Below are 27,456 nucleotides of genomic sequence, written 5' to 3' on the forward strand. Positions count from 1 at the left end.
ACTGTTTAAACCGTACCGCTACTACGTTCTTCACTACCTGCAAGTGAGGGACGCTGTCCAGATTAAAGAAAACTTGCCCTCCTTTTGGTAATAAACGCCACCATCTGAAAGCTCGGTAACTTGCATCATCTCGGTGTAAGTCAGCGTCTTCGCTGCAGATCCCTTCTATTGCCCACGCTTTGAGATGCACACACACAAACTCCTTCTCACGGAACCAGGTGTATGTTACCTGACGGTGTCCGTCTATCGTGTTTGGAGGGTCTCAGGACGCTGAGCAGCACAGCTCTGAGAGCAGGGATCTGAAATGCGCCCCTTCCCTCGCCAGCGCTGCCCCACTGGGCGCCAGCCCCTCACCGACCCGGGAGCCCACCTCGCGCCCGCTCCCCTCCGCCAGCCAACGGAGGACACAGAGGCAGCTGGCAGAGGCACGCTCTGCTGAGGGACCGCCCAGCAGCGTTGCTCCAAACCTACCTCAACTTTCTGAAACTTCGACAGCCTTGTGTCTCTTGGGGCGGTTACTGTTTCCTTCCGACTGGAGTCTCTCTGACCTCCACACCCTCCCCGCACCCCCATCCCTGCCCCAAGGCCGGGAGGAAACCGCCTCTCCTGCGTTCTCGGCTCAGGGCCCTGCGCTCCACGAGCTGCCCTGGTCCCGGTCCTGACCCAGGTCCAGGATCACAGAGAGCCCCCGCTCTGCCCCCGCACAGCCTGCCGACCAGGCCTGGCCCTGGCTGCACTGCGCGGTTCCTCGGCCCCAGACGGCACACATCCAGGGGGCTCCGAGGTGAATGGCTGGGCTGGCCAGAGCCTAGATCACCTCGGCCCTGGCCCCGTGGCCACCAGCTGCGCCCGTCGGTGCCTCAGCTTCCACTGGAGGCTGTGTTCAGAGCCCTGATGACCAGGCCTGGCCTCGGACGGATCTTCCACAGAAGCGCAGGTGACCGTGGTCTAAGCTCTGGACCAACAGCTTCCACGCAGCTTTGCTTTCTGACCTAAGACACCTGGGAAGACAGCAGCGAGCAGAGGCATCGCACGCCCACCCGAGCTGCAGCCACCGCGCTCCTCCAGGCAGGACCTACTGCCCCTCCCTGGCCACACTCCTCCAGTGGAAGCTCCAGGCACACTGTCACATTCTCATCCCCACACACGGTGGGGGGGGGGGGGGTCCCTAAGCACACGTCTCTCTCGTGTCACGTGGCCAGTGCCTGAGCGAGGCCTCAGGAGGGCCTCCTCTACCCAGCGTGGACAGCAAAGCAGCCGTTTCCCCGGCAGCCCCGCCCAGCGTGTGGTCCCCCAGCACGTTTCTACTGTCACGGAGCACTGACTTCCTACCTGCACCGACTTGGTACAAAAACCGGATGTCACGCTGCAATAAACACCGCTGTCACATGCTAACAAACACGCCACAGACGACTCTGTGAACGACAAGGATCTCCGAGCTCGCTGTGTGTTTCCCTTGATTTCTGCTCAATTCAGTCCAACCCCAAGGAATCCACCGCCTTAGACCAACCCTCTCAAATTATCTAAGCCCGACGCCGTCAGCCAGCTGAGCTGCTCCTGGGAAGCGGGGAGAAAGCAGCACAGCTATTCACACTCAAACCCCACAAAGCCCTCCAGGGGCTCTGGTGTGGTGTCCGCAGGAGTGACGGGGCCAGCTGGTGGGCACCAGCGACAGACAGAGGCAGAACCCGTCCAAAGGCGGGGCAGTGAGGGGGTCTTACCAACAGGTCAGCAAACCCAGGAGCAGGCAACACAAATGTCCACTCAGGGCCCTCGCTGACCCTGAATACAGCTGTCACCATGCTGTTTTGGCTCCAGCAATGCAGGGAACAGAGGCCTAGGGCTCTGTGCTGGCCGTCCAGGCGCCAGAAGCATTCAGTTCGGCAAACCAGCTGCCAGCAGGCAGAAGGGGGAACGGTGAGCTGGCCGCTGCCCTCCCTGGGGACCCTGCAGTCCTGCACCGTACACCCACCTCTCCTTGCAACTGCCCCACCGAAGGGACGCTCTGATCACGGGGGTGACACAGCAGAGGCAGCTCCCCGTGTGGAGCGTGTGCTTGTCTTCCTGTCCCTCAAACGGCGTCCTCAGCAATAACCCCGTGGACAGGACAGCAGAGCCAAGAGCAAAAGAGAAGTTTCTTCCGGGGGCTGTCATCTTTTTCTACTTCTTTGATTCCAAACTACCTTCCCTGGAGTCTCACCCGCTTGCAGGCTCCTTCCTCTGTAATAACAACGGCCCCGGGAACAGAAGCCTGCGCTGGGGCCGACGCTCTCCCAGCCACCTCCTCCCAAGGCAGCAGCCCAGAGAGCGGGAGCTGTACGCCTGGGCCTCGCACCGCGAGCACACAAGGCAGGTACCGGGAGGGCCTCTGCGGCCCCCGCGGGCCTGCCGTGGCATCCAGCCTGGCTTTGAGCCCTGCCCGCCTGCCCCGGCACCCACGGGGAGCCGCAAGCAAGATGCTGAAGCCGGAGCGCCTGCCCAAGCCCTGTGACCAGGACCCCCATGGGCTCTGCCAGGCCCCGTACCAGAGGGAGGCTCTGGTGGGCAGAGGCGAGGAGAGCGCTTCCTACTCCTGATCCGCGTGCAGTCAGGCGGGAGAAGTCTGACGAGTGAGGTCACACGGCCGGAGGTGCGGGGGCGGAGCACGGCGAGAAGATAAGTGCTGCTTGGGGTGAGGGGCTGCTTCTGGGCAAGCTGGCCTCGACCTTCCACGGAAGCCTGCCCGGGCCCGGGCCCGCTCTGCTGGGTGGGTGCGCCCACTCTCCACTTCTAACTTCCAGGTCATGAGCAGGATGGCCCGTTCAAGGTAACGATGGGTTGTTCGGCCGTCACTGAAAACTAAGAACCCTGCTTTCTCGTTACTGATGATACTTTAGATGAAGATGAATTCACCTGGTGTGAATTCAAAGCCCAAGCTCTGCCCCAATTACATAAACGAAGAGCAGCCTCCTGCCATTAACCCTGGAGCAGGCACCAGTGAGCGTGCCCGGTAGGGGACGGCGAGGCCGTGTGGGGACAGTGGGGCCCGCCCTCCGGTTTCCTGCCCTCTTCTGCTGCTGTGCGAAGGACGACCTTGAGCCCGAAGGGGAGAGGGCAGAGCACAGCTCCACCACCTCCTCCCCAAAGGTGGGGAGCAGCCAGAGGAGCTGGGCACACGGCACTCCAAGAGACCCCAGGCACAGCCACGTGGCAGAGCGAGCAGACCAGCCCACAACAGGCTTTATTCTCCAGAGAACCGAGAAAACGCGTACAGGAGGCGGTGGGCGGCCACCGATCATTTTTAAAAAGGAAGGAGTCGGCTGAACGTGCAGGCGGGCAGAACCCGTCTCCTAGTTTTGCAGAGGGGAACCCCGCAAAGCCCGCAGCGTTCCACTTCATGATCAAGGTGCCGCCTGCCGTGTAGGCGGCTCCCCCTCACCATCAGCTCGGCCCGACCCAGCCCGAGGCCCCGCCAGAACCACCGGGGCCCGGAGGCTGCACGAAAGACCACCCTCGCGGCAGCAGCCCCCTGCCAAGTCCAGTTTATTTTAAACCGCACGCAGCGCGCTGAGGGCAGGGAACCCCACCCCCTCAGTCTAGGCTCTGGCGGGTGTGCGGCTGCGGCTGAGTCATCAGAGAAAGCCACGGCCACGGCCCGGGCGGCTCTCAGCGCTCTCCTCTCCGGGGCCCGGCGTTGTCCGCGCCAGCTTCGCCCACTACTGCTCGGTCCTGGGCAGGGAGTCTGCGAACGGCTCACCGGGCGCCGCCGAGGGGCGTTGCTCTTTCGTGGGGAAAGGGGAATAAGAAAGAAACGGGTTCAGTCGGGGAAGGAGCAAACGTGCTGCGAGCACCCGGATTTACATGGAGGACGTCACGAGGCCGTCACGACCCTGCTTAGACAGCGAGTGCTCAAACGTACTCCAGACACAATTAGAAAAAACACTTCAGCTGACCTCAGGAGCGCACCTACACAGCAAAGTCAAATTTTAACAGAAACTTGGTAAAATTTTACGTACCCTTGTCACCGACAAAAATGAGGGCTCCGGCAGAGAAGTGACCTGAGCGGTGAGCCCTGGGGCCCCTCCTCAGCACCGGCTGTGGCCGCGCGGCCCCCGTGGCACACTCACCCCTGGCCTCCTCACCGCTGTCCTCGTCATCTTCACTCTCCCCGCCGCCCTCGGCGCCCTTGACCTCGTCGCTGTCCTCCTCCGAGTCCGTCTCCTCCAGCCACTCCTGAGATTCTTTAAGCAAAAGCAAAAACCACAGTGTCAACACGACCAGGGCACCGGGGAAACTGCAGGCGAGCCGCGGCCGCCCCCAGGAGCCCACCTTCTGCCTGGACACGCGGATGTGAGTGCGGGGGCCCCGACCCCAGCACGTCTGGAGCTCACGGCAAACATCACATCCCCACGTGTCGAGGCAGAGACAAGCAGAGTGAGAAGCTGCGCTCCAAGACAGCAGTCGTCTCGCACAGCCGCTCAGGGCCTCTGCCCAGACGTGTGGATTGTAAGGGATTTCAGCCTCAGACCCAAGGACCGAGCAGTGACCGAGTCCAGCGCAGCCTGTGGTGCAACACGGCAGCGGAGACGGGTGGGCCGCTAGTCTGCTCCCGGGCACACACGCGCACCGCGGGGAAAACGCGCGTCCCGTCCGCTCTGCCGGGGCAGGTCCGAGGCTTACGAGTGGCGTCGGGGTGAGGCCGCTCCCTCCCCCAGGCCCCCTGCAGGGATGGCCGTGCACAGACATGCCCCTGGGCAACAGGGCCCTCCCCCCGGGGCTGAGGGCACGGGGGCGAGAGGGGGCAGAGGCGTGCAGCACTCTGCGGGTGCACAGCAGACAAGCTGGGGGGCTCCCGAGGCAACTCCAGAGGTGCTACCCCCTCACCTGGATCCATCTCCACCAGGACGGTCCACTCCTCCATCTTGTGGAGGTCGAGGCAGTACAGGTCGCTGAGGGTGACCTGGCGGTCGCCAGCCTCAAACATGCCCCCATAGAGGTAGAGGCGCCCGTGCTTCACGGCCAGCATGGCGCTGGAGCGGGCGCTCGGCTCCACCGCAGGGACCGCCGCCTCGCTGGGGCCATCGTCGCTGTCGTCGGACTCGGGCTCTCCCGCCGGGCCCCGGGCAGCGAGCCCCTGCTGGATGGTGGCCACGGTCCCGTCCTCTGCCACCAGCTCTCTGGCCACCTGCAGGGGCTCCTGCGCCCGGGTCCCCTTCAGTTCCTGCTTGCTGGAATCCCCGGGCTCCCCTCTTCTGCCCCGCCTGCGCCTCCTCTTCTCCACCTTGGGCCCCTGGTGATAAAGAGCAAAGGCACCGCGACTCAGGACGGGGGTCAGCGAGCACCCGACAGCCAGAGGAGCCCCGTCCACTTGCTGCCCCTCCCCGGGGAGCACACCACCCCTGCCTGGTGTGCCCTCTGAGGGGAACGGGCAGCAGATACCAGCCCTCACACGCTACCCGACTCCCCTCAGAGGCGCCCAGGCACTTCAACCGGAGCCAGCCTTTGCCACACAGTGGACCATCCGCCCTCCTTCGGCCACAGGGCCCTGCTTCTGAGGCCCCTGACCTGATGAAGCCCCCAGGGATGTCATTCCCGGGAGAGCAGCCACTATGCCGCGTCTCTCAGGCTGGTGCTGGCAGGAGGGGCAGAGGCGACCCAGTCCCTGCTTACGGGGACAGTAAAGATGGTGGCAGCTCCACAGAGCCTCACAGACAGAGGGACCGGGGAGGCCCTGGGCATCACTGACAGAGGTGACAGCCGGGCAGGCCCTGCGCTGGCTGCAGGTCTGGGGCCCAGGTACCTTCAGCTGCCCCGCGAACCAGCGGTTCCTGACGGGGTCGTAGAAGTGCAGGTCACTGAGGAAGTGGCCCTCCAGGCTCTCGTCCTCCTCATCGTCACACACACCCCCAAACAGCAGCGTCTGATGGTTCGGGGCCACAGCCACCGAGAAGCCGGACCTTGGGGTGGGCTTGGCTCCGGAAGGGTTGACCCGAGTCCAGGCCCATCTGCCTGATGAGGAGAGGAAATAAGGACGGGGGGCCTGCAGAATGCCATGGCCGTCGTTCTGTGCCTGCGGGTCCGGCACACCCTGGAGGCCATGCCTCCTCCTCGAGGGTCAGTCTGCACTGAGGTAGGGAACCTGTCCACACACCCTCCCAACACTTGCCCAGGGGCGCCGTGCGGCTGTGATGTGAAGGGTGAGGGAGAGGCGGGCGCACCAGCTCCGGGGGACCCCGTACACTGTGCCCTCGGGCGGGGCCCTCCGACCTCAGACACCCCCAGAACCTCCCGTGGGCCACGCACTGTGGTCCTTCCTTCTAGGAGGGCGCCGTGTTTACGCAGCAACCCTCAATATGTGGCCTGGCACAAAACATGTGGGAGTCTTCCCAACACGTCCAGAAAAAGGAACTGGGATGTTTTTTCTTTAATGAACATTTAGAAGAAGCTAGAGAAGCAGCCAAGAGCAAGCCCCCCTGGAGGCGCAGCCCTAGCGGCACTAGTGGGCCACAAGGTCACTCACAACAACCAGCATCTAACGCTTAAAGAGAAGAGAAGCATCAGCGTGCCGTGCACGTGGCTGCGGGAGTCGCTTTCCCGGCTGTGCCGGATGCGTCTCAGGACACGCCATGTACTTTTCACTGGGGGCCAAGGGCCTGACGGCCAGACGCGGGAGCTGAACACAAGGGCTGGGGTCCCACTGCCTAGAACACAGTCCACTTTCAAGTTCAAGTGCGCTGACATGTAAAAGGGGCTCTAAACCTTGGCTCCCACGTCCCCATCAGTCACCGCAATCCGGCGTGGTTGGGACCTGAGAAACGCCTTGTATGTGACGTTTCTGCAGCCTCTGCTTGAAGAACGTCACAGCAGGAAAGAGGAAACGTTCCTGCCCAGCAGGCCTCTTGTCTTACGGAGACGGGTCTCACAGGGGCCAAGGGGCAGCCAGGACCACACGGGCCCCATCCACTTAGGCCCCTCTCCCATCACGTGCACCATGCAAACTAACCACCTCCCGACTTCTGAGCTTGAAAAATGAGCACTGGGAAGCCACCCTGGTGTCCATCAACAGAGGAACGGATATAGAAGATGTGTGTGTGTACGTACACACACACACACGCACACACGCACACGCACACGCACGCACGCACACACACACACACACACACACACACACACTGGAATATCACTCAGCCATGAAAAAGAATGAAACAATGCCATTTGCAGCAACCTGGAGGGACCTAGAGATTATCATACTAAGTGAAGTCAGACAGAGAAAGACAAATACCATATAAGATCACTTGTATGTGGAATCTAAAAAGATGATACAAATGAACTTATTCACAGGAGAAACTGACTCACAGACAAAGAAAACAAACTTATGCTTACCAAAGCGGAAAAGCAGGGAGGGATAAATTAGGAGTATGGGATTAACAGGTACACACTACTATATATAAAATAATTAACAAACGACCTTCTCTATAGTACAGGAAACTCTACTCAATATTTTATAATAACCTATAAGGGAAAAGAATCTGAAAAACAACACATACACGTATGTATGACTGAATCATTTTGCTGTACACCTAAAACTAACACAACATTGTACATTAACTATACTTCAAATAAAACAAACAGTGGGCATTTCAACCCCACAAGATGCCTTCCAAAAGTCTACGTCCTAACATTAAGCAAGAACAAATGAGAGATGACACAGATGCCGTGGCCCCGCCCCCAAGAAGGGAGCTGTGGATGGACTGACATCACCTGTGTTTCTAACTCAGTGCGTCCTCAACGCCCCAGAGAGGACACGGGGGCTGTTCATGGAGTGCCCCACCAGCCCCGCGACCCCCTGCCCGCTTCCCCCAGCGACACACTGACCACCCGCGTGGTCTGTCACCTGCACGGCGCATGTACCTTCTCTTCCCTCCTCAGCCTTCAGCAGGAACATGTCGGAGTGCTGGGTACCTCTGTCCACATCCTTCCTGACTCTCTGCAAAAGGAAAAGGGAGCCGTGACAAATGCCACGTGCTGTGCGAAGCCACGCAAGGCCCCCCAGGCTTGTGGTCCCGTCTCCCGTGGAGGTGACTCGCTAGCCTTCAGACCAGCCTCAAAATCTGAAACACAACAGGTTCCATCCAGACCGCCTCTGAGCAGACAGAATAGATGACCACAGGCTGGGGACACCCCAGAGCTCTCCTCTCAGAGCTTCCTGTGGCTGTGAGCCGAGCCCTGCTCTGGATGGGCGGGGTCGCCGCAGGGACCCTCCTATCATCACACAGCCACCCTCCATCTCCAACCCCTGTGCCCTCAATTCCCATCGCCTTCCCAGTAATGGGATTCAAGCTTCGGTGCGAGGATCAAACGCTCTGTGCAGAAGCCGGCACAGCCATTCAAAGAGCTTTCCTGAGCTGCAGACAGCACAGCCCACCTCCACCCGGGCCTGCTGCTTCACACCAGGCTTACGGCGCTGGGCAGACCACACCCTTCACTCTCCCGAGCAGCTGCACTGAGACGGCATGTTCCTCTCTTCCAGCAGGCAGCAGGGGAAGCGGCTGCCACTTCCATGCCCACCTTCCAGGCCAAAAGCCCAGCACCCTCAGGAACCAAATCCACACGAGGGGCTTCCCTGGTGGTACACTGGTTAAGAATCCGCCTGCCAATCCAGGGGACACGGGTTCGAGCCCTGGTCCGGGAAAATCCCACATGTCGCGGAGCAACTAAGCGCATGCGCCACAACTACTGAGCCTGCGCTCTAGAGCTCGCGTGCTGCAACTACTGAGCCTGCGTGCCACAACTACTGAAGCCCATGCACCTAGAGCCTGTGCTCCACAACAAGAGAAGCCACCACAATGAGATGCCCACGCACGGCAACAAAGAGCAGCCCCCGCTCACCGCAACCAGAGAAAACCCACACGCAGCAACGAAGACCCAACACAGCCAAAAATAAATAAATAAAATAAATTAAAAAAAATAAATCCACACGAGGCCTTGCCCACTGGCCGCACACTGCAGGAATGCAGTGCCGTCTGCTTGTGTCGCAAACTTGACCACAGCCGGGCTCCAGCCCTTCCCTCTCAGCCCCTTGCCCTCCTGCACCTGCGGGCATCCACGGCACTGCTCCGCCGACAGCAACCTTCCTTCCTTAGAACCAACGAGCTGAGGGGAACTTTCATGCTGTCACATTTCAATACACCCCCCGAGGCCTGTACGCCAGAGCCCTCCCTGAGAACGCCGCTCTGCCCGCCCGGGGCCACGGCTTCCACACAGTGGCCGGCGTGGCAGAGCCCGGGGCTGGGGAGGCGAGGAGGCTGCTCCCCATGAAGCATGTAACTCCCACTTCACCTCCCCTTCCTGACAGGGGTGATGAGAGGCCCGTGCGCTAGTCCCTCACCCAGTGGCCTGCGCCGTCCTTCCAGTAACGCGAATCACACTGGCCGGACACTCACTCTCCTCACTGGACTAGAGGAGAACGCAGAATGTGCGTGAAGCCCTGGAGCTGTCAAACTTCCCCCAGGACGTGCAAGGCTCCGCACGGGGTCTCAGCTCGTCCCCAAGGGGGAGTGGACGCTAACGCCACGGAGCAGTGACTTGGGCGTGCACCTGACAGCTTTCCTTCCGCTGCTCGCAAATCTCTGTCTCGTACGGTATTAATGGAGCCCAAAGACATCTGAGAGAGCCGTGTACCAAGGGTCACAACACTACGCTGCTCCTGTGGAGGGCGTTCCCACCCAGAAGAACCCCAGTGTCACACCCACGCCTTCACCACCAACTCTGGTAAATCCCCCGTGAGCGCCAACAGAGCAGCTTCTCACTGCCATCAAATGCCGAAGGCCTGGCGTGAGTGGCCCTGAATCAAAGGGACTCGGATCACCCCCCAGCTGTCCGCGTGGCTGCAGAAAAGCCGCATTTGGGAGTCAGGCGCTGCTTGGACTGAAGTGACATCAGCTTGACGAGGGCTTGCTGTTCATCACCCGGTTTGAGGAGCATCTACTGCGATAAAGCATCAGTTCTGGGCACTGCACACAGCTTCTGGCGACAGCCGCCTGTTTCGCAGGGCCCTCCCAGCTGTCACGCGTCTAGCCACACCCCAGGCAGGTCACAACCACAAATCCCAAGTCAGTTTTCCTTTCCAGAACAAGGGCTGGCCGCTGGCTGGGTGGGGGTGTGGCAGGGTGGACGGAGGTGGCCGGGGCACCTCCCTGCCACAGCCATCACTTACGCTGCATGTTTCGGGGGCGTGTGGATAAGAGCGCAACGTGACCGTAAAGAACCTTAGTGTGTTCACACAGGAGCAGATCAACACCACCTCTGTCCACTTCTCATTCCACAGAAAGGACTGTTCATATTAATCTAATGAACTATTATTGGAAGTTTTCATCGCTGGTGAAACTGAAAAGGCAGCAGACAGAAGTCACTCTGCACCCCACACACGCGTCTTACCTGCTTCGAGTAGCCCCCGTAGATGACGATGCTGCCCTGGGCGGTGACGGTCATCTGGCAGCCTGACCTGGGTGTGGGCCCAGTCCCGGACGGGGACAGCCTGCTCCACGTGAAAGCGTCCAGGTTGAAGGCATACAGGTCATTGTAATAGATGTAATCTCTGTTATAATATAGGAACACAAAAAGGCGGTGACGTGAAAAAGTGAACTTGATCTAAAATAAAGGTACGTTTGCTACCGTATGGACTAAGTTATCGGTTTAATTGAAGTTTAAATTCATAGGAAAGGACAGCAAGCCTATGTGGGTTTGCACTTGAAGCCAGAAATAACGCTGGCCCAGAGAAGCACTGTAACATGCCTGGATCCGAAAGTCTTTTCCTTCTGAAAGTTACGTGATACATCCTTACACAGCTTATACAATCACAGTCTTGCAAAACAACTCCATTAGTTTTCTGTATGTGTAACCTTAAGCGGGACAATGAACTATGCACCAATACCCTGCGTCCTCAGAAGGGAGATATTACAGCTTGGCAAGCGCTGTGGAGACCCCGGGCTGGGCAGAGACGGGGCAAAGCGTTCCTGGAACTGAGAGAGAACTCCTGGAGCCCACAAGCCCGAGCCAAAGCCCAGAGGCCATGGCTGAGGCATCCAAGAGGCACAGCGGCCTTGCCCTGCTCAAAGCTCCTGGGGCTTCAGTGGCAAAGGACTCAAAACACACATGGGGCCTTGAGGAGGGAGCACGTGTGTGAGGAAAGCAGCAGTTCTGCCAGAGACACAGAGGCAACCGTGTGTCCTGACGGGAATTTCACAGGTGGCCACGGGCAAAGCCAAGGGGCCTTGGGTCAGAATTACACGGAAGAATGAGAGATGCCCCCCAGCTACTCCACACGGAGAGCTGGGCCCGATGTTCGCAGGAAGAAAGCATGGATGCACGGAAGGACTGAGCAGCCCCACCGGTCAGACGTGATTCCTGACTCCCCTGCTGCACTCAGGTCACCCACGTCTGGCGCCCTGCAGCCAACGTGCAGGTCACTGAGCTCCCCGGAGTGCTGTCCAAAGCAGGGCACTGGGAACAGGGTGAGCCACGTGACCGCTCCACCGAACACACCCTTCCGTGGGAGGAGGGCTTTCAAGTAGATGAAGTGAGGAACCAGGGGCACAGTTTTTAAAAGACTTCACCACATTCCACAGTTTTCTCAGATTTCACGTTGCAAATTTCCAGGAAAAAAAATATTCTATTCTGCACGTAGGGTAAACAACAACTGTCATTGGGTTTTAAAGGTCAAACTGTACTTTGTTTAATATGGATGGTGACCACACAGATACCTGTTTGAGGAACTTCAACTTTTCTATATGTTTGAAATACTTCATAAAAAATAATTTTAAACAAAGTAACAGATAATAGCTTTTGAAAAACGTTCTGAGTTTGAAATGGTTCCAAGTTACAACCACCATAAAACCTGAGTCATTTCGTAACCTGTGAGTTTCAGGAGAAGGGCCTGCGTGGACCCCACTCACTGTCCCGCACACGACAGGTGCTGAATTAGCACACTGACGTCGCATGAACCCCCGTGTCTGCGATGGCAAACGATTATGTGCTTTGTTCAGGGTTTTAAATGTAAATAACAGTCCTTTAAATAAGAATTTTAAAAAGCAGAATAGGCTCTCTTCTCCTAAATGGCAAGAAACCGAACACGTGCAGGTCAGGAAACGGACCATGGGCAGGAGACGGACCAGGACAGGGCAGGGAGCCGGGGTGGAGGCAGGAGACGGACCAGGGGTAGGAGATTAACCAGGACAGAAAACCAGGGTGTAGGCAAGAGACAAACCAGGAGCAGGAGACGTTACCAGGGGCAGGGAGCCGAGGGGTGCAGCGTGACAGACTATGGGAGTAACTGAACATCTGCAATCTTTGGTCGAGGACAAGTTCTACTACCTAACAGTTACCTTGGTTTCCTCATCTTTAACTTGAGATAATATAACCTACTCTCCCTATAGCTTGGTTTTTAAGTGAATTCTGTAAAAACCACTTGGTGAACTCTGTGACGAGACATAAAATTTAAGCACTATTATACCCAGATTACGTCTTTAAGATACACAATCATTCCTTGTTTTATGTGAATTTGACTTTAAAAATCTCCTCCCAAAGCACTTAAGAATTATACCCTGGGAGACCTTCAAGATGGCAGAAGAGTAAGACGTGGAGATCACCTTCCTCCCCACAGATACACCAGAAATACATCTACATGTGGAACAACTCCTACAGAACACCTACTGAACGCTGGCAGAAGACCTCAGACCTCCCAAAAGGCAAGAAACTCCCCACGTACCTGGGTAGGGCAAAAGAAAAAACAGAGACAGAAGAATAGGAACGGGACCTGCACCAGTGGGAGGGAGCTGTGAAGGAGGAAAGGTTTCCACACACTAGAAGCCCCTTCACTGGCGGAGACGGGGGGATGGCGGGGGGAAGCTTCGGAGCCACGGAGGAGAGCGCAGCAACAAGGGTGCGGAGGGCAAGGCGGAGAGATGCCTGCACAGAGGATCGGTGCCGACCAGCACTCACCAGCCCGAGAGGCTTGTGCTCACCCGCCGGGGCGGGCGGGGGCTGGGGGCTGAGGCTCGGGCTTCGGAGGTCAGATCCCAGGGAGAGGACGGGGGTTGGCGGCGTGAACACAGCCTGAAGGGGGCTAGTGTGCCACAGCTAGCCAGGACGGAGTCCGGGAAAAAGTCTGGAACTGCCTAGGAGGCAAGAGACCATTGTTTCAAGGTGCACGAAGAGAGGGGGTTCAGAGCACCGCCTAAACGAGCTCCAGAGATGGGCGCAAGCCACGGCTATCAGCGCGGACCCCAGAGACGGGCATGAGACGCTAAGGCTGCTGCTGTCGCCGCCAAGAAGCCTGTGTGCGAGCACAGGTCACTCTCCACACCCCCCTTCCGGGGAGCCCCGCCACTGCCAGGGTCCCGGGATCCAGGGACAACTTCCCCGGGAGAACGCACGGCGGGCCTCAGGTTGGTGCAACGTCACGGCGCCTCTGATGCCGCAGGCCCGCCCCGCACTCCGTGCCCCTCCCTCCCCCACCCCCCCGGCCTGAGTGAGCCAGAGCCCCCGAATCAGCGGCTCCTTTAACCCCGTCCTGTCTGAGCGAAGAACAGACGCCCTACACGCAAAGGCGGGGCCACATCCAAAGCTGAGCCCCTGGGAGCTGTGAGAACAAAGAAGAGAAAGGAAAATCTCTCCCAGCAGCCTCAGGAGCAGCGGATTAAAGCTCCACAGTCAACTTGATGTGCCTGCATCGGTGGAATACCTGAATAGACAGCGAGTCATCCCAAATCGAGGAGGCGGACTTTGGGAGCAACGATATTTGTATTTTTTTCCTTTTTCTCTTTTGCGGGTGTGTATGTGTATGCTTCTGTGTGTGATTTTCTCTGTATAGCTTTGCTTTTACCATTTATCCTAGGGTTTTGTCTGTCAGGGGTTTTTTTGGTTTGTTTAGTATAGATTTTAGTGCTTGTTATCAGTGGTGGATTTGTTTTTTGGTTTGGTTGCCCTCTTCTTTCTTTTTTTAAATTACTTTTTAATTTTAAATAATTATTTTTTTATTTTAATAACTTTATTTTATTTATTTTTCTTTCTTTCCTTCTTTTTTTCTCCCTTTTATTCTGAGCCATGTGGATGATATAGGGTCTTGGTGCTCCAGCCGGGTGTCAGGGTTGTGCCTCTGAGGTGGGAGAGCCTAGGTCAGGACATTGGTCCACCAGAGACCTCCCAACTCCACGTAATATCAAACAGCGAAAATCTCCCGGAGATCTCCATCTCAACGCTAAGGCCCAGCTCCACTCAACAACCAGCAAGCTACAGTGCTGGACACCCTATGCCAAACAACTAGCAAGACAGGAACACAACCCCACCCATTAGCAGAGAGGCTGCCTAAAATCATAAGGTCACAGACACCCCAAAAGACACCACCGGACGCAGACCTGCCCGAGAGAAAGACAAGGTCCAGCCTCATCCACCAGAACACAGGCACTAGTCCCCTCCACCAGGAAGCCTACACAACTCACTGAACCAACCTTAGCCACTAGGGGCAGACAGCAGTAACAACAGGAACTACGAACCTGCAGCCTGCGAAAAGGAGACCCCAAACATAGTAAGTGAAGCAAAATGAGAAGACAGAGAAACACACAGCAGATGAAGGAGCAAGGTAAAAACCCACCAGACCTAACAAATGAAGAGGAAACTGGCAGTCTACCTGAAAAAGAATTCAGAGTAACGACAGTAAAGATGATCCAAACTCTTGGAAATAGAATGGAGAAAATACAATAAACGTTTAACAAGGAACTAGAAGAACTAAAGAGCAAGCAAACAATGAACAACACAATAAATGAAATTAAAAATTCTCTAGAAGGAATCAATAGCAGACTAACTGAGGCAGAAGAACGGATAAGTGACCTGGAAGATAAAATAGTGGAAATAACTGCTGCAGAGCAGAATAAAGAAAAAAGAATGAAAAGAATTGAGGACAGAGGCTTCCCTGGTGGCACAGTGGTTAAGAATCTGCCTGCCAGTGCGGGAGACATGGGTTCAAGCCCTGGTCTGGGAAGATTCCACATGCCGCGGAGCAACTAAGCCCATGCACCACAACTACTGAGACTGCGCCCTAGAGCCACCGAGCCACAACTACTGAGCCCGTGTACCACAAGTGCTGAAGGCCGTGCACCTAGAGCCCATGCTCCCAACAAGAGAAGCCACCACAATGAGAAGCCTGCACACTGCAACAAAGAGTAGCCCCCGCGTGCAACAACTAGAGAAAGCCCACGCACAGCAACGAGGACCCAACACAGCCAAAAATAAATAAAATAAAATAAATTTATAAAAAAAAAAGAATTGAGGACAGTCTCAGAGACCTCTGGAACAACATTAAACGCACCAACGCACCAACATTCAAATAACCCCACCAACATTAGGGGTCCCAAAAGAAGAGGAGAAAAAGAAAGGGACTGAGAAAATATCTGAAGAGATTATAGCTGAAAACTTCCCTAATATGGGAAAGGAAATAGTTAATCAAGTCCAGGAAGCACAGAGAGTCCCATACAGGATAACTCCAAGGAGAAAAACACCAAGACACATATTAATCAAACTATCAAAAATTAAATACAAAGAAAAAATATTAAAAGCAGCAAGGGAAAAACAACAAATAACATGCGAGGGAATCCCCATAAGGTTAACAGCTGATCTTTCAGCAGAAACTCTATAAGCCAGAAGAGAATGGCAGGACGTATTTAAAGTGATGAAAGGGAAAAACCTACAACCAAGATTACTCTACCCAGCAAGGATCTCACTCAGATTTGACAGAGAAATTAAAACCTTTACAGACAAGCAAAAGCTAAGAGAATTCAGCACCACCAAACCAGCTTTACAAGAAATGCTACAGGAACTTGTCTAGGCAGGAAACACAAGAGAAGGTAGAGACCTACAATAACAAACCCAAAACAACTAAGAAAATGGTAATAGGAACATACATATCGATAATTACCTTAAACATAAATGCATTAAATACTCCAACCAAAAGACACAGACTGGCTGAATGGATACAAATACAAGACCCATATATATGCTGTCTGTAAGAGACCCACTTCAGACCTAGGGACACATACAGACTGAAAGTGAGGGGATGGAAAAAAGATATTCCATGCAAATGGAAATCAAAAGAAAGCTGCAGTACCAATACTCATATCAGACAAAATAGACTTTAATGAAAAAGAAATGAAGGAAATAATAGCAAAGATCAATAAAACTAAAAGCTGGCTCTTTGAGAAGATAAACAAAATTGATAAACCACTAGCCAGACTCAGCAAGAAAAAAAGGGAGAAAACTCAAATCAATAGAATTAGAAATGAAAAAGGAGAAGTAACAACTGACACTGCAGAAATACAAAGGATCATGAGAGATTACTACAAGCAACTGTATGCCAATAAAATGGACAACCTGGAAGAAATGGACAAATTCTTAGAAAAGCACAACCTTCCGAGACTAAACCAGGAAGAAATAGAAAATATAAACAGACCAACGCCAAGCAGTGATATTGAAACTGTGATTAAAAACCTTCCAACAAACAAAAGCCCAGGACCAGATGGATTACAGGTGAATTCTATCAAACATTTAGAGAAGAGCAACACCTATCCTTCTCAAACTCTTCCAAAATATAGCAGAGGGAGGAACACTCCCAAACTCATTCTACGAGGCCACCATCACCCTGATACCAAAACCAGACAAAGATGTCACAAAGAAAGAAAACTACAGGCCAATATCACTGAGGAACATAGGTGCAAAGATCCTCAACAAAATACCAGCAAACAGAATCCAACAGCACATTAAAAGGATCATACACCATGATCAAGTGGGGTTTATTCCAGGAATGCAAGGATTCTTCAATATTCGCAAATCAATCAATGTGATACACCATATTAACAAATTGAAGGATAAAAACCACATGATCATCTCAATAGATGCTGAAAAGGCTTTTGAAAAAATTCAACACCCATTTATGATAAAAACCCTCCAAAAAGTAGGCATAGAGGAAACTTATCTCAACATAATAAAGGCCATATATGACAAACCCACAGCCAACATCGTTCTCAATGTGAAAAACTGAAACCATTTCCACTAAGATCAGGAACAAGGCAAGGTTGCCTGCTCTCACCACTATTATTCAACATTGTTTTGGAAGTTTTAGCCACAGCAATCAGAGAAGAAAATAAAAGGAATCCAAATCAGAAAAGAAGTAAAGCTGTCACTGTTTGCAGATAACATGATACTATAAATAGAGAATCCTAAAGACTCTACCAGAAAACTAGTAGAGCTAATCAATGAATTTGGTAAAGTAGCAGGAGACAAAATTAATGCACAGAAATCTCTTGCATTCCTATACACTAATTTTGAAAAATCTGAAAGAGAAATTAAGGAAACACTCCCATTTACCACTGCAACAAAGAGAATAAAATACCTAGGAATAAACGTACCTAAGGAGACAAAAGACCTGTATGCAGAAAACTATAAGACACTGATGAAAGAAATTAAAGATGATACAAACAGATGGAGAGATATACCGTGTTCTTGGATTGGAAGAATCAACATTGTGAAAATGACTCTACTACCTAAAACAATCTACAGATTCAGTGCAATCCCTATCAAACTACCACTAGCATTTTTCACAGAACTAGAACAAAAAATTTCACAATTTGTATAGAAACACAAAAGACCCCGAATAGCCAAAGCAATCTTGAGAAAGAAAAACAGACCTGGAGGAACCAGGCTCCCTGACTCTGGACTATACTACAAAGCTACAGTAATCAAGACAGTCCGGTACTGGCACAAAACCAGAAATATACATCAACAGAAATCCCAGAGATCAACCCACACACATATGGTCACCTTATTTTTGATAAAGGAGGCAAGAATATACAATGGAGAAAAGACAGTCTTTAAGTGGTGCTGGGAAAACTGGACAGCTACATGTAAAAGAATGAAATTAGAACACTCCCTAATAACATACACAAAAATAAGCTCAAAATGGATTAAAGACCTAAATGTAAGGCCAGAAACTATCAAACTCTTAAGAGGAAAACATAGGCAGAACACTCTATGACATAAATCACAGCAAGATGCTTTCTGACCCACCTCCTAGAGAAATGGAAATAAAAACAAAAATAAACAAATGGGACCTAATGAAACTTAAAATCTTTTGCACAGCAAAGGAAACCATAAATAAGACGAAAAGACAACCCTCAGAAGTGGGAGAAAATATTTGCAAATGAAGCAACTGACAAAGGATTAATCTCCAAAATTTATAAGCAGCTCATGCAGCTCAATATCAAAAAAATAACCCAATCCAAAAATGGGCATAAGACCTAAATAGACATTTCTCCAAAGAAGATATACAGATTGCCAACAAACACATGAAAGAATGCTCAACATCATTCATCACTAGAGAAATGCAAATCAAAACTACAAATGAGGTATCACCTCACACCAGTCAGAATGGCCAGCATCAAAAAATCTACAAACAATAAATGCTGGAGAGGGTGTGGAGAAGAGGGAACCCTTTTGCACTGTTGGTGGGAATGTAAATTGATACAGCCACTATGGAGAACAGTATGGAGGTTCCTTAAAAAACTAAAAAGAGAATTACGATATGACCCAGCAATCCCAGTACTGGGCATATACCCTCAGAAAACCATAATTCAAAAAGAGACATGTACCACAATGTTCACTGCAGCACTATTTACAATCACCAGGAAATCTGCATCTTGCCTCCTTTATCAAAAATAAGGTGACCATATGTGTGTGGGTTGATCTCTGGGATTTCTGTTGATGTATATTTCTGGTTTTGTGCCAGTACCGGACTGTCTTGATTACTGTAGCTTTGTAGTATAGTCCAGAGTCAGGGAGCCTGGTTCCTCCAGGTCTGTTTTTCTTTCTCAAGATTGCTTTGGCTATTCGGGGTCTTTTGTGTTTCCATACAAATTGTGAAATTTTTTGTTCTAGTTCTGTGAAAAATGCTAGTGGTAGTTTGATAGGGATTGCACTGAATCTGTAGATTGTTTTAGGTAGTAGAGTCATTTTCACAATGTTGATTCTTCCAATCCAAGAATCAACATGGAAGCAACCTAAGTGTCCATCAACAGATGAAAGGATAAAGAAGATGTGGCACATATATACAATGGAATATTACTCAGCCATAAAAACAAACGAAACTGAGTTATCTGTAGTGAGGTGGATGTACCTAGAGTCTGTCACTCAAGAGTGCAGTAAGTCAGAAAGAGAAAAACAAATACTGCATGCTAACACATATATATCGAACCTAAAAAAAAAAAGTTATGAAGAACCTAGGGGCAGGACAGGAATAAAGATGCAGACATAGAGAATGGACTTGAGGACACGGTGAGGGGGAAGGGTAAGCTGGGATGAAGTGAGAGAGTGGCATGGACTTATATACACTACCAAACGTAAAACAGATAGCTAGTGGGCATCAGTTGCATAGCACAGGGAGATCAGCTCGGTGCTTTGTGACCACCTAGAGGGGTGGGATAGGGAGGGTGGGAGGGAGACGCAAGAGGAAGGAGATATGGGGATATATGTATAGCTGATTCACTTTGTTATACAGCAGAAACTAACACACCATTGTAAAGCAATTAAACTCCAATAAAGACGTTAAAAAAGAAAAAAGAATTAAAAGAAAAAAGAATTATATCCCCTTTTCTCAACTAATGAAAATATTTTTTGTTCGTGAAAGAAACCTGAAACCTTAACTGAGCCAGATCGACACCAGGATGCCTCAGCTCGGGTAGGGAACAGTGAACACAGAAACGCTCGCTCCCGTTAACGTACCGAGCGCCACTCTCTCCACATATACGTGCAAGGACTTATTTTCACGAGCCAGTGAGTATCATAAAAAATGTGTGCCAGGGGCTTCCCTGGTGGCGCAGCGGTTGAGAGTCCGCCTGCCGATGCAGGGGACGCGGGTTTGTGCTCCGGTCCGGGAAAATCCCACATGCCGCGGAGCGGCTGGGCCCGTGAGCCATGGCCGCTGAGCCTGCGCGTCCGGAGCCTGTGCTCCGCAACGGGAGAGGCCACAACAGTGAGAGGCCCGCGTACCGCAAAAAAAAAAACAAAAAAAGTGTGCCAATGGAGTCACACTGAAAAAAGTGTGTGTGCTGCCACCACAACGAGTTGACGAGTATGTTATTTTTTAAAGGAGTAGGGAACAGAGGAGCTTGTGAAACGAGGCACCAGCGAGAAAGCCATCCACCCACCTTGTCTGACACGGCCCGAGGTCAGAGGAAACGCACCACCTGCGGGGCCTGCACCAGGCATCAGAGCGGTCTGGATGTCTCACCCAGAGCCTTAGCGTTTTACGACAGTGGCAGGAACTAACCTGTTCACCAAGTGTCTTCTTTTTCTGGACTGAACTAATAAGGACATTCAAGAAAGTATCAGTATAGATGATGGGCTAAAAACCCCCGGAGAACATGCCGCCAGGCTAGGCACATAAGCACTGTGGCGACACAACCAGGCACAGCAGACCTGGATGTCCCCTCAGGTCCCTCTGCAGGATGCAAGCTGCCACATGCTCCCCATCGGGCGGATTTTCAAGTTATTTTAGCCTCGTGCTTCTCAAAGTGGGGTTCCCTGGCCAGCAGCATCACCTGGAGGCTGAAGAAATGCAGATTCTCAGCCCAATCCCAGGCCAATGGAGTCACAGATCAGTCTGAACAAGCCTTTCAGAGGATTCTCAATAGGCTGAAGTTTGAGAGCCCATCTTAGATAGGATTGGCCACATTACTTGCAGGCCTTGGTGCAAAATAAAACTGTGGGAACCTCTGTTCAGTAATTATGAAGAATCCCACGACAGTGACAACAGAGCATTAAACCAAGCCCAGGGCCCGCCTCTGCAGCTGCCCAGGCCGCTGGCCCTGGTTTAAGGGATGGGCAGCATTTTCCACGTGTATTCAGAACGGTTCTTCACATAAGGAGCCCACTCCTTACAGCTCCAGGAGACATGGTCCTCCTGTTTGTACTGACCTTGTACTCTCATGGAAGCCACCAAAAAGGATTAACTGTCTCTTCCAGGCCACCATCCGATGTCCACTCCGTCCTGAAGGACCGCCTGGTGATCTAAAATTGAACAACAAAAAAAGAGGAGCTTGGCAGGTGGCGGAAGAGTAGGACGTGGAGCTCACCTCCTCCCACAAACACCAAAATACATGTACAAGGGGAACGACTTGCACAGAACATCTACGGAACGCTGGCACAAGACCTCAGACCCCCGAAAGCACAAGAAAACCTCCACATGACTGGGTAGAACAAAAGGAAAAAGAAAAAAAAGTGAAAGGAGTTGGGACGGGACCTACACCCCAGAGAGGGAGCTGTGAGGGAGGAAAGGTTGCTGCACCGTGGGAAGTCCACTCATCGTCAGGGAGATCAGCCTGGACAGACGGGGTGCTCTGAAGCCTGAGGGGAGCTAACAGCCAGTTCGCGGAAGGCAACACGGAGAGTGCCCTGCACAGACAGTCGGTACAGCTGCCCTGCACTCCCCAGCCTGAGACACTCATCCACAGGCACGGGGGGCGGCTGGGTGCTGAAGCTTGGGCTTCGGAGGTCAGACCCAGGGAGAGGCCCAGAGCTGGCACACGGAGACAGCCTGAAGAGGCTGCACTGTGGCAACTGGGGGTGTGCTCGGAAGAAGCCTGGGCCTGTCAGAGAGCCAAGGCGCCATTGCTGGGGGGCATGTAAGGAGAGAAGCCGGACCACCATAAAAGCTTCCTTCCTTGTACACGTGCTCTCAGTCAACGGGATACCACCTACACGAGCTCTGAGCTGGGTGTTAGCCGCCACCACCATCATGGGCTCTAGAGGCGGGCATGGGCCATCGCCACTGCTAAGACACACACAAGCAGACCCGAAGCGCTGCCCCCTGCTGTCCTGGGAGTGCACAGGCCACGACCACGAAGCCCGCGAGCAGGCCCCAAGCGCTGCCCCTGCTGCCCCAGGAGTGCACGGGCTGCCGCTGCCACCACAAGACCCATGAAGAGGTGCCAAGTGCTGCCTGCACTGTCTCCGGAGGGCATGGGCCACCACCACCAAGAGACCCGCCAGCAGGTGCCAGTCACTGTGCCCTCATGGGAGCATGCGGGCTGCCACCGCCACTACGAGAACTGGGAGCAGGGGCCAATCGCTGCCGCCACTGCCCAAAAGGCTCAGGGGCCACGGCCACTGCAGGGAGACCAAGAGGGGCTGATCGCCGTCCCCGCCACAGCAGGAGCGCACGGGCCCCCGCACCTGCACACCCCGTATCAAGGGGATAACGTCCAGCACACACTGAGGAAGGAGGCAGCAAGCATCCAGACTGAAAGCAACCCCTCAAAGCCAGACAAGATGGCAGAGTAGAGGGTCGCGCTCACCTCCTCTCAAGAAAACTCCAAAATCACAGCTAACTGCTAAACAACTATCAACAAAAAAGACTGGAGGGCTTCCCTGGTAGTGCAGTGGTTAAGAATCCACCTGCCAATGCAGGGGACACGGGTTCGGGCCCTGGTCTGGCAAGATCCCACATGCCGCGGAGCAACTAAGCCCGTGTGCCACAACTACTGAGCCTGCGCTCTAGAGCCCGCGAGCCACAACTACTGAGCCCTCGTGCCACAACTACTGAAGCCCACAAGCCACGACTACTAAAGCCTGTGAACCACAACTACTGAAGCCCGCACACCTAGAGCCCATGCTCCGCTACAAGAGAAGCCACCACAATGACAAGCCCGCACACTGCAATGAAAGGTAGCCCCCACTCACCACAACTGGAGAAAGCCTGTGCGCAGCAACAAAGACCCAACTCAGCCATAAGTAAACAAACAAACAAGCAAGCAAATTTTTTTTAAAAAGACCGGAACCTACGAAAAAAGATATTTTACACCCAAAGACAAAGAAGAAGCCACAACGAGATGGTAGGAGGGGCACTTTCACAATATAATCAAATTCCATACCCGCCAGGTGGGTGACCAACAAACTGGAAAATAATTATATGGTAGAGGTCCTCCCACAGGAGTGAGAATTCTGAGCCCCACGTCAGGCTCCCCAGCCTGAGGGTCTGGCCTCAGGAGGAAGAGCCCCCAGAGCTCTTGGCTTTCCAGGCCAGCAGGGCTTGAGTGCAGGAGCTCCACAGGACTGGGGGAAACAAGAGACTCCACTCCTGGAGGGCACACACAAGATTTCGTGGGCAACGGGACCCAGCACAAAGCAGTGACTCCACAGGAGCCTGGGACAGACATATCTGCGGGTCTTGGACGGTCTCCTGGGGAGGCAGGGATCAGCTGTGGCTCACTGTGGGGGCAAGGACACTGGTGACAGAGGCCCCAGGGAATATGATCAACGTGAGCTCTCCTGCAGGTCACCATCTTGGCACCAAGACCTGGCCCCACCCAACAGCCAGCAGGCTCTAGTGCTGGGATGCCTCAGGCCAAACAACCAGCAGGGGAAACACAGCCCCACCCATCAGCAGACAGGCTGCCTAAAGTTGTAATGAGCTCACAGTTACCTCTAAGCACACCCCCTGACATGGGTCTGTCCACCAGAGGGACAAGACCCAGCTCCACCCACCAGAGGGCTGGCTCCAGTCCCTCCCACCAGGAAGCCAGCACAAGCCCAGCACCAACCTCACCTACCAAGGGCAGACACCAAAAACAAGAGGAACTACAATCCTGCAGCCTGCAGAAAGGAGACCACAAACACAGAAAGTTAGACAAAAAGAGATGACAAAGAAATATGTGCCAGATGAAGGAACAAGATAAAAACCCAGAAGAACTAAGTGAAGTGGAGATAGGCAAGCTACCTGAAAAAGAATTCAAAGTAATTATAGTAAAGATGACCCAAGATCTCAGAAAAAGAATGGAGGCACAGACCGAGAAGACACAAGAAATGTTTAATAAAGAGCTAGAAGATTTAAAGAACAAACAGACGAACAACACAATAACTGAAATGAAAACTACATTGAAAAGAATCGACAGCAGAATAAATGAGGCAGAAGAATGAATAAATGAGCTGGACAACAGAGTGGTGGAAATTATTGCCACAGACCAGAATAAAGAAAAAAGAATGAAAAGAAATAAGGACAGCCTCACAGACCTTTGAGACAACATGAAACACATCAACATTCACAATATAGAACTCCTAGAAGAAGAGAGAGAGAAAGGGTCCAAGAAAATAGTTGAAGATATTATAGCCGAAAACTTCCCTAACATGGGAAAGGAAACACTCACTCAAGTCCAGTAAGTGCAGAGAGTCCCATACAGGATAAACCCAAGGAGGAACATGCCAAGACACATATTAACGAAACTGACAAAAATTAAAGACAAAGAGAAAATATTAAAAGCAACAAGGGAAAAGCAACAAGTATCATACAAGGGAATCCCCATAAGGTTTTTTCAGCAGAAACTCTGCAGGCCAGGAGTGAGTGGCATGATACACTTAAAGTAATGAAAGGGAAAAGCTACAACCAAGAATACTCTACCCAGCAAGGCTCTCGTTCAGATTCGAAAGAGAAATCGGAAGTTTTACAGACAAGCAAAAGCTAAGATAATTCAGCACCACCAAACCAGCTTTACAACAAATGCTAAAGGAACTTCTCTAGGTGGAAAAGGCCACAACTAGAAACAAGAAAATTATGAATGGGAAAGCTCACCAGTAAAGGCAAACACACAGAAAACGTAGGAAATCACCCACACACAAATATGATATCAAAACCAGCCATCGTGAGAAGAGGAAAGTACAGATGCAGGATATAGGAAGTGTGTTTGAAATTAAGAGACCAGCAACTTAAAACAATCTTGTATATACTCAATACACAGACTGCTTTACCAAAACCTCATGGGAACCGCAAACCAAAAATCTACAATAGATACAACAGACACACACAAACAAAGCAATCCAAACACAAGACTAAGATAGCCATCAAATCACAAGAGAACAGAGAAGAAGGCAAGAAAAAAGACCTACAAAAACAAAACAATTAACAAAATGGCAATAAGAACATACATATCGAGAATTACCTTATGTGGAAATGGTTTAAAGGCTCCAAACAAAAGACAAAGACTGCCTGAATGGATACAAAAACAAGACCCATATATACGCTGTCTACAAGAGACCCACTTCAGATCTAGGGACACATACAGTTTGAAAGTGAGGGGATGGAAAAAGGTATCCCATGCAAATAGAAATCAAAAGAAAGCTGGAGTAGCAATACTCATATCAGACAAAATAGACTTTAAAATAAAGACTGTTACAAGAAACAAAGAAGGACACTACCTAATGATCAAGGGGTAAATCCAAGAGGAAAATATAACAATTGTAAACATATATATACACCCAACATAGGAGCACCTCAACATGTAAGGCAAATGCAAACAGCCATAAAAGGAGAAATTGACAGTAACACAGTAATAGTAGGGGGCTTTAACATCCCACTTACATCAATGACAGATCATCCAGACAGAAAATCAGTAAGAAAACCCAGGCCATAAGTAACACGTTAGACCATCCAAAAGCAGCAGAATACACATTCTTCTCAAGTGCACATGGAACATTCTCCAGGACAGGTCACATGCTGGGCCACAAAGCAAGTCTTGGTGGATTTAAGAAAACTGAAATCATATCAAGCATCTTTTCCGACCACAACACTATGAGATTAGAAATCAATAACAGAAAGAATTTAAAAAAAAATAACAATACAAACACGTGGAGGCTAAACATGTTGTTAAACAACCAATGGATCACTGAATAAATCAAAGAGTGAATAAATAAATAACTAGAGATAAAAGACAATGAAAACACGGGAATCCAAAACCTATAGGATGTGGCAAAAGCAGCTCTAAGAAGGAAATTTACAGCAATACAATCTTACCTCAGGAAACAAGAAAAATCTCAATCAACCTAACTTACACCTAAAACAACTAGAGAAAGAAGAAGGAAACACAAAGTTAGTAGAAAAAAAAAATCATAAAGGTCTGAGCAGAAATAAATAAAACAGAGACAGAAAACAATAGCAAAGATCAATGAAACTAAAAGCTGGTTCTTTGAAAAGATAAAATTGATAAACCTTTAGCCAGACTCATCAAGAAAAAAAGGGAGAGGGGTCAAATCAATAAAATTAGAAATGAAAAAGGAGAAGTCACTACTGACACCACAAAAAATACAAAGGATCATAAGAGACTACTACAAGCAACTCTATGCCAATGAAATAGACAACCTAGAAGAAATGGACAAATTCTGAGAAAGGTACAACCTTCCAAGAGGGAATCAGGAAGAAATAGAAAATATGAACAGACCAATCACAAGTACTGAAATTGAAACTGTGAGTAAAAAACTTGTGACAAACCAAAGTCCAAGACCACATGGCTTCACAGAGGAATTCTATCAAACATTTAAAGAAGAGTTAACACCTATCCTTCTGAAACTCTTCCCCAAAACTGCACAGGAATAAACATTCCCAAACTCATTCTATGAGTCCACCATCACCCTGATACCAAAACCAGACAAAAATACCACAAAAAAAGAAAATTACAGGCCAATATCACTGATGAATATAGATGCAAAAATTCTCAAAAGAATACTAGCAAACCAAATACAACAATACGTTAAAAGGATCATACACTGCGATCCAGTGGCATTTATCCCAGGGATGCAAAAATTCTTCAATATACGCAAATCAACCAGTATGATACACATTAACAAAGTGAAAAATAAAAACCGTATGTTCATCTCAATAGATGCAGAAAAAGCTTTTGACAAAGTTCAACACCCAGTAATGATAAAAACTCTCCAGAAAATGGGCATAGAGGGAACGTACCTCAACATAATAAAGGCCATAGATGACCAACCCACAGCCAACATCATTCTCGATGGTGAAAAGCTGGAAGTAGTTCCTCTAAGATCAGGAACAAGACAAATATGCCCACTCTCACCACTTTTATTCAACATAGTTTTGGAAGTCCTAGCCATGGCAATCAGAGAAGAAAAAGAAATAAAAGGAATTCAAATTGGAAAAGAAGAAGTAAAACTGTCACTGTTTGCAGATGACGTGATACTATACATAGAAAATCCTAAAGATGCTACCAGAAAACTACTAGAGCTCATCAATGAATTCGGAAAAGTTCCAGGACACAAAATTAATGCACAGAAATCTCTTGCATTCCTATACACTAACAATGAAAGATCAGAAAGAGAAATTAAGAAAACAATCCCATTTACCACCGCATGAAAAAGAACAAAACACCTAGGAATAAACCTACCTAAGGAGGAAAAAAGACCCATACCCTGAAAACTATAAGACACTGATGAAAAAAATCGAAGATGACACAAACAGATGGAAAGATATACCATGTTCTTGGATTGGCAGAATCAACACTGTCAAAATGACTATACTACCCAAAGCAATCTACAGATTCAGGGTAATCCCTATCAAATTACCAATGGTATTTTTCACAGAACTAGAAA

At 51.0% G+C, this 27,456-nt stretch overlaps 1 protein-coding gene across 4 annotated transcripts in view; it reads right to left on the minus strand.

The window, feature by feature from the left end:
• Window positions 1–3,187: 3,187 nt before the first annotated feature.
• Window positions 3,188–27,456, minus strand: part of KLHDC4 (kelch domain containing 4) — a 54,884-nt gene continuing 30,615 nt past the window's right edge. For 3 of the 4 annotated variants that reach the window (XM_067721391.1, XM_067721393.1, XM_067721395.1), the window contains 7 exons: window positions 20,998–21,090; window positions 10,417–10,576; window positions 7,891–7,966; window positions 5,780–5,988; window positions 4,864–5,269; window positions 4,107–4,220; window positions 3,188–3,760 (listed from right to left, as the gene is read on the minus strand). In XM_067721391.1, the coding sequence (XP_067577492.1) occupies window positions 3,696–3,760; window positions 4,107–4,220; window positions 4,864–5,269; window positions 5,780–5,988; window positions 7,891–7,966; window positions 10,417–10,576; window positions 20,998–21,090 (1,123 nt within the window). In that variant the 3' untranslated portion in view covers window positions 3,188–3,695. The remainder of the gene's footprint in view (window positions 3,761–4,106; window positions 4,221–4,863; window positions 5,270–5,779; window positions 5,989–7,890; window positions 7,967–10,416; window positions 10,577–20,997; window positions 21,091–27,456) is intronic. The other variant, XM_067721392.1, reaches the window with a different exon arrangement.

Source organism: Pseudorca crassidens, chromosome 20, assembly GCF_039906515.1.
Source record: "Pseudorca crassidens isolate mPseCra1 chromosome 20, mPseCra1.hap1, whole genome shotgun sequence".
Classification (NCBI taxonomy): Eukaryota; Metazoa; Chordata; class Mammalia; order Artiodactyla; family Delphinidae; genus Pseudorca; species Pseudorca crassidens.